The 8,077-nt window shown below is 42.3% G+C and overlaps 1 protein-coding gene across 1 annotated transcript in view; it reads left to right on the top strand.

Annotated features, from left to right (window-relative positions):
* The window catches only part of LOC118396463 (leiomodin-2-like), an 8,792-nt gene extending 1,010 nt beyond the window's left edge, over positions 1 to 7,782 (top strand). Inside the window, exons 2-3 of the mRNA XM_035790698.2 lie at positions 252 to 1,562; positions 7,153 to 7,782. Of these exons, the coding sequence (XP_035646591.1) occupies positions 252 to 1,562; positions 7,153 to 7,179 (1,338 nt within the window). The 3' untranslated portion in view covers positions 7,180 to 7,782. The remainder of the gene's footprint in view (positions 1 to 251; positions 1,563 to 7,152) is intronic.
* The last annotated feature ends 295 nt before the right edge of the window (positions 7,783 to 8,077 follow it).

Below are 8,077 nucleotides of genomic sequence, written 5' to 3'. Positions count from 1 at the left end.
TATATATGCAAATGAAGTGTGCCAAACATTTATCGTTGTATAAGAGTTCAAACAATATGAAGACTGTGTTCATTGCCTACTGTGTTATTTTGATAAGTTAGTGGAAAACAATCAAAAAATACATTGTCTCTGAAATACCAGCTATAATGATTATGTGTGCTCAGAGAGTTCTGGAGGTGTTCCTCATTAAGAGACAGTAACTGGAGAATGTTAGGTCGCAACCTAATTTTCCACCCTGTTCGAAAATACAGGATAGAATGGAGGAAGGACAGACTGATAAGAGCGAAGAGGAATGTGCGACAGAGAGTGACAGTAACAGCACAGAGTCTGAGGACAGTGATGAGGAAGAGGAACGCCAAAATAGAAGGGAAGGGAGCAAAGACGAGGCAGGTGAGGATGAGAATGATTCAATTGAGGCTGAAAATGAAGAGGAAAAGAAGGACAAATGCAAACAGGAACCTTTACCAACTTCTGGTAGACATGGGCAGAACACTGTTGACCACCTATCAAGAAACCTAGGAAATTGTTCTGAAAGGGGAGACTTGAGAACAACAATGACTGACCAAAACCTAAATGTGACTCCAGAGAGACCTTGTGGGAACCCTATCGTGATTGATGAGGCACTTGAACGGATCCTTCGCAATGATCCAACGATGAGCGAGCTCAACTTCAACAACATCGAAGACATCTCTCAGGAGACCTTGCTGCGTATCTCCGAAGCACTGAGCGCCAACACACACGTACGTGTTTTTAGCCTTTCTAACACCCGAGCCAATGACCGGGTTGCCTTCGCCGTCTCCAAGATGCTCAGAGAAAACTGCTCCATCACCAACCTCAACATTGAGTCCAACTTTGTGTCTGGCCGGGGAATCTTGGCACTAATGGCATCGCTCCAACAAAACAGTACTCTGGAGGAGCTGCGCTTCCACAACCAGAGGCACATCTGCGGGGGGCAGGTTGAGATGGAGATGGTTCACCTCCTGAGGGACAACAACACCCTCCTCAAGCTGGGCTACCAGTTCGATCTGCCAGGCCCCAGGATGACCGCCACCAGTATTCTGACCCGCAACCAGGACCGACAGAGGCAGAGACGGTTGCAACAACAGAGGGAGAAAGGTCATCCAGAAGCAATAGTCCAGCCCAAGGCCGATGCCGGGACAACAGGCCTTTCTGGATCGCCTCCTTCAAACAAACCACCCTGGTTCTCTCCAAGACATGCGAGGAATGACCAGACCCCAAATAACATCCCTCCTCCACCTCCCCCACTCACTGGCCTTCAGTCTGAGAGGAATACACCAACCAGGAAGATTGCAGAGATGATCAAACAACATGAAGGGAGTACAAAGGGTCAATCAGGCCAAAAGAAACCCAAATCCAAGAGGGGAAAAAATGGGGCGAACATGAAGTGCAGCTCTGACATTCTCAAGGAGCTGAAGAATGCCTTGAAGCCTTCTTCACGAAAGAAGAAAGACAACCCACTCCGGCCACCAGCATCTCTGAGCTCTACCCGTGATGATCTGATGGCGGCCATTCGTGGTAGCAGCATTAGATCACTCAAAAGTGTAAGTATGACAGACGCACAAACATCCTATCATGAACAAGTGACAGAATTATATTTATTAGCACATAAATCTGGATCATTGTTCAAAAAAGACTTTCAGCAGACATGAGCAAAACTCAGTTGTACGCATATGATGCTACAAATAAAACTGAAACACTCTTCCAAAAGTCATTACACAGCCTTTGTGGAAACAGTGCTATCATTAGATGACAGCCTTCATAACCCTGTGAATTCCTCCCACTTAATACAGTTATAAATAGCTGAACTCGATAAGACTAATGGCTTGGAGCACTGATGCGCACAGGATGACAGTGTGCCAACAGACCAAACAATCTACAGCATGGTTTACCATGAGGCTGTCAGTTGAACAATATGGTTGACAAGAAGAGAAAATAGATAAATTATCTGACCAGAATAAAAAGGTGATAAAGTCCATGACCCCTTAGAGTAAAGAAAGGTATGTTTAGAATTACAGGAAAATATCTTTAAAACTGCAAAATCTTCTCTCAGCCAAATAGCAAAATGCATAGAATAGCATGAGATTAGCTATAAAACTGAAAATGTGTCTCTCTGCTCCATGTCAAAATGTGTAGAATTGCAAGAAATTAGCATTATAACAGCAACATTTTCTCTCAGCCTCATGGCAAAATATGTAGAATAGCATGACATTAGCTATACAACCGTACATTTTTCTCTCTACCCCATAGAAAAAGGTGTAGAATTGCTGTTTTGCTTGGAGCAAAGTATTTTTGTGAATGGATGGTATACCTACATACAATACCAGTCAAATGTTTAGACACCTACTCATTCAAGGGTTTTTCTTACAATTTTCTACATTGTAGAATAATAGTGAAGACATCAAAACTATGAAATAACATATGGAATCATGTAGTAAGCAAAAACGTGTTAAACAAATCAAAATATTTTATAGATTTGAGATTATTCAAAGTAGCCACCCTTTGCCTCGATGACAGCTTTGCACACTCTTGGCAGTCTGTCAACCAGCTTCACCTGGAATGCTTTTCCAACAGTCTTGAAAGAGTTCCCACATATGCTGAGCACTTGTTGGCTGTTTATCCTTCACTCTGCCGTCCAACTCATCCCAAATCATCTCAATTGGGTTGAGGTCGGGTGATTGTAGAGGTCAGGTCATCTGATGCAGCACTCAATCATTCTCCTTCTTGGTCACATAACCCTTACACAGCCTGGAGGTGTGTTGGGTCATTGTTCTGTTGAAAAACAAAATGATAGTCCCACTAAGCCCAAACCAGATGGGATGGCATATCGCTGCAGAATGCTGTGGTAGCCATGCTGGTTAAGAGTGCCTTGAATTCTAAATAAATCACAGACAAATCACAGACCGTGTCTCCAGCAAAGCACCCCCACACCATCAGACCTCCTCCTCCATGTTTCACGGAAGAGACCATTCGTTCACCTAGTCTGCTTCTCACAGACATGACAGTTGGAACCAAAAATGTCAAATTTGGACACATCAGATCAAAGGACAGATTTCCACCAGTCTAATGTAAATTGCTCATGTTTCTTGGCCCAAGCAAGTCTCTTCTTCTTATTGGTGTCCTTTAGTAGTGGATTCTTTGCAGCAATTCGACCATGATGGCTACTTTGAAGAATCTCAAATGTATTTTGAACACTCTTTTTGGTTACTACATGATTCCACATGTGTTATTTCATAGTTTTGATGTCTTCACTATTATTATACAATGAATGAATGGTACAAATAAAGAAAAACCCTTGAATGAGTACATGTGTCCAAACTTTTGACTGGTACTGTATATACACAGTATATACATACATACACACAGCATATAAACTCAGCAAAAAAATGTAAATCCTCTTAATGTCAACAGCGTTAATTTTCAGCAAATTGAACATGTGTAAATATTTGTATGAAAATAACAAGATTCATCAACTGAGACATAAACTGAACAAGTTCCACAGACATGTGACTACCAGAAATGGAATAATGTGTCCCTGAACAAAGGGGGGGTCAAAATCAAAAGTAACAGTCAGTATCTGATGTGGCCATTAAGTACTGCAGTGCATCTCCTCCTCATGGACTGCACCAGATTTGCCCTTTCTTGCTGTGAGATGTTACCCCACTCTTCCACCAAGGCACCTGCAAGTTCCCGGACATTTCTAGGGGGAATGCCGAGCCCTCACCCTTCGATTTAACAGGTCCCAAACGTGCTTAATGGAATTGAGATCTAGGCTCTTCGCTGACCATGGCAGAACACTGACATTCATGTCTTGCAGGAAATCAAGCACAGAACGAGCAGTATGGCTGGTGGCATTGTCATGCTGGAGGGTCATGTCAGGATGAGCCTGCAGGAAGTGTACCACATGAGGGAGGAAGATGTCTTCCCTGTAACGCACAGCATTGAGATTGCCTGCAATGAAGACAAGCTCAGTCCGATGATGCTGTGACACACCGCCCCAGACCATGACGGACCCGCCAGTCCTGTCTGGTCCAGCGACGGAGGGGTTGTGCCCATAGGCGATGTTGTTGCCGGTGATGTCTGGTGAGGACCTGCCTTACAACAGGCCTATAAGCCCTCAGTCCAGCCTCTCACGGACAGTATGAGCACTCGGGCAGTTGTTGTCATCCTGTACCTGTCCCACAGGTGTGATGTTCGGATGTACCGATCCTGTGCAGGTGTTGTTACACGTGGTCTGCCACTGTGAGGACGATCAGCTGTCTGTCCGGTTTCCCTGTAGTGCTGACTTAGGCGTCTCACAGTACTGACATTGCAATTTATTGCCCTGGCCACAACTGCAGTCCTCATGCCTCCTTGCAGCATGCCTATGGCACATTCACGCAGATGAGCAGGGACCCTGGGCATCTTTCTTTTGCTGTTTTTCAGAGTCAGCAGAAAGGCCTCTTCAGTGTCCTAATTTTTCATATCTGTGACCTTAATTGCCTACCGTCTAAGCTGTTAGTGTCTTAATGACAATTCCACAGGTGCATGTTCATTACTTGTTTATAGGTCATTGAAAAAGCATGGGAAAGTGTTTAAACTCTTTACAATGAAGACCTGTAAAGTTATTTGGATTTTTACAAATTATCTTTGAAAGAAAGGGTCCTGAAAAAGGGATATTTATTTTTTTGCTGAGTTGAAGTATACAGTTTAAGTCAGAAGTTTACATACACTTAGGTTGGATTCATTAAATGGATATAGATACTTTTGTACCTGTTTCCTCCAGCATCTTCACAAGGTCCTTTGCTGTTGTTCTGGGATTGATTTGCACTTTTCGCACAAAAGTACGTAAATCTCTAGAAGACAGAATGCGTCTCCTTCCTGAGCGGTACTATTGCGTACTATTGTTTATACAGATGAACGTGCTACCTTCAGGCGTTTGGAAATTGCTCCCAAGGATGAATCAGACTTGGGGAGGTCTACAATCGTTTTTCTGAGGTCTTGGCTGAATTCTTTTGATTTCCCACGATGTCAAGCAAAGATGCACTGAGTTTGAAGGTAGGACGTCAAATACATCCACAGGTTCACCTCCAATTGACTCAAATTATGTCAATTAGCCCATCAGAAGCTTCTAAAGTCATGACGACATTTTCTGGAATTTTCCAAGCTGTTTAAAGGCACAGTCAATATAGTGGATGTAATCTTCTGACCCACTGGAATTGTGATACAATGAATTACAAGTGAAATAATCTGTCTGTTAACAATTGTTGGAAAAATGACTTGTGTCATGCACAAAGTAGCGGACTTGCCAAAACAATAGTTGTCTAACAATACATTTGTGGAGTGGTTGAAAAACGAGTTTTAATGACTCCAACCTACACACAAACACACACACACACACACACACACACACACACACACACACACACACACACACACACACACACACACACACACTGAGCAAAAATATAAATGCAACATGCAAGAATTTTGCAACTTTACTGTTACTGTTACAGTTCATATAAGGAAATCAGTCAATTGAAATAAAGAAATTAGGCCCTAATCTATGGATTTCACACGACTGGGAATACAGATTTGCATCTGTTGGTCACAGAAATCTTTAAAAAAGGTAGAGCCATGGATCAGAAAAGCAGTCAGTATCTGGTGTGACCACCATTTGCCTCAAGCAGCAGGACACATGTCCTTCGCATAGAGTTGATCAGGCTGCCACTCCTCTGGCTGTACAAAGTTGCTGGATATTTGCGGGAACTGGAACACGCCTGCATACACGTCGATCCAGAACATCCCAAACATTCTCAATGGGTGATGTCTGTTGAGTACGCAGGCCATGGAAGAACTGGGACATTTTCAACTTCCAGGAATTGTGTACAGATCCTTGCGACATAGGGCCATGCATTATTATGCTGAAACAAACATGAGGAGATGACTACAGATGAATGGCACGACAATTGGCTTCAAATTGCAATCGCTAAAATGCAATTGTGTTTGTTGTCTGTAGCTTATGTTTGCCCATACCATAACCCCACTACCAACATGGGGCACTCTGTTCACAACGTTGACATCAGCAAAGCGGTCGCCCACACAATGCCATACAAGCTGCCTGCCCGGTACATTTGAAACCAGGATTCATCTGTGAAGAGCACACTTCTCCAAGGTGCCAGTGGCCATGAAGGTGAGTATTTTCCCACTGAAGTCAGTTACGATGCTGAACTGTAGTCAGGTCAACACCCTGGTGAGGACAACGAGCACACAGAAATTCTTCAGTTGTCAAACCCATATTTTCTTCAGCTGTCAGGGTCGATGGTCTCAGACGATTCTGCAGGTGAAGAAGCCGGATGTGGAGGTCCTGGGCTGAAGTGGTTACACAGTCTGTGGTTGTGAGGCCAGTTGGACGTACTGCCAAATTCTCTAAAACGACGTTGGGAGGGGAGGCTGCTTATGGTAGAGAAATTAACATGAAATGATTTGGCAACAGCACTGGTGGACATTCCTGCAGTCAGCAATTGCACGCTCCCTCAAAACCTGAGACATCTGTGGCATTGTGTTGTGTGACAAAACTGCACATTTGAGAGTGGCATTTTATTGTCCACAGCACAATGTGCACTAGTGTAATGATCACACTATTTAATCAGCTACTAGATATGCCACACCTTTTAGGTGGATGGATTATCTTGGCAAATGAGAAATGCTCACTTACAGAGATATAAACAACTTTGTGCACTACATTTGAGAGAAATACGCCTTTGTGTGCGTTTTGACAAATTTCTGTGTTATTTTATTACAGCTCAGGAAACATGGGATCAACACTTTACATGTTGCGTTAATATTTTAGTTCAGGTAATGATACTAATACAAATAGGGTTTGTTATTTGTTTGTTATGAATAACTGGTAAGGCAGTTGGAACTCAATGCAACCCCCATCAAAATCATCACTGCTTACAAACAACTTAATGTTACCAAGCTATTTCTCTCACCACGCCAACTGTCTTGCTCTCTCTCTTGATCACTTGGTCTCTCTCTCGAGGTTCATTGGTCCTGAAATACCCATCTACTTATCCACTTATTGCATAGATGGTCTGATGGTGTCAGCAGGACATGTGATGACACTGACTGACACACTCTTTCTCCTTGCAGGTGACACTCCAGCCGGATCTATGTTAACGTTGTGGTTGGGAGAAAGGAATATCCAACCTGATCAAGAGCTGTTCTCCACAAATACTGCACCCACTTCATTCTGTATTCATAAAAAAAAACATGAAACATTTGTACCACAAATGCTACATATATAAATACAAGTATATTAAAATATAATTTGTTTATGTATTACCATGAAACTTTCTGCTTGGAAAACTGTTGACACATTTTACATATGATTTTGTTAGTGTTATGTAAATATTTTCCTGTCAGGTAGTGAAAAATGCAACACTGGACTTGATTGCATATTATGAACGGGTGGCAATTTATAGATTAAAGGCACAATCCATAATATTACTGCTGTTCAATAGTCATATCAATGAATGATTTATACCCATTGAGTCATGACAGAAATCTTAACTACAAACTGGCTAAATGTAGGCTTAGGGAAGATCCAAAAGATAAGCCTTCTTCCATCCTAGCCAGGATTAAAATGACTTGGAACCAAATTAGAACACATTAATGCTATCTGTAACTAAATCACCTTTAATCTCACTTTGCAGCTTCATGTGTCTCTTGGAATTGTTCCCAATTCATTAAAGTTCATTTTGCAGCTGTTCAAGGCGAACACATTTTCCCACAAGAGGAGGTCCCTTTGTATAGTCTCGGAGAGAGAATCCTTATAATTGTAGTGTGTCATATATTCAAAAGCCTTTTCAATGAAATGACATAAAAATTTCAATTTAACTGTGGAAAATGTAATTTAAACAAGATTCATAGGGTTGGGAGTGGAGAGAAAGACAAAGTGAGGAATAGCGTTATAGTGTTACTGACAGGTTATGACAGTGACATGTCAGACGCACCACAGGAATAACTGGAACAAATGCTTAAAATAAGGTATTGTCACTCTGCACAACTTCACTCA

The sequence above is a fragment of the Oncorhynchus keta genome, chromosome 17, assembly GCF_023373465.1.
Source record: "Oncorhynchus keta strain PuntledgeMale-10-30-2019 chromosome 17, Oket_V2, whole genome shotgun sequence".
NCBI classification, from domain to species: Eukaryota; Metazoa; Chordata; class Actinopteri; order Salmoniformes; family Salmonidae; genus Oncorhynchus; species Oncorhynchus keta.
Note: the sequence above shows the minus strand (reverse complement) of the source record. Positions and strands in the feature narration are given on the sequence as shown.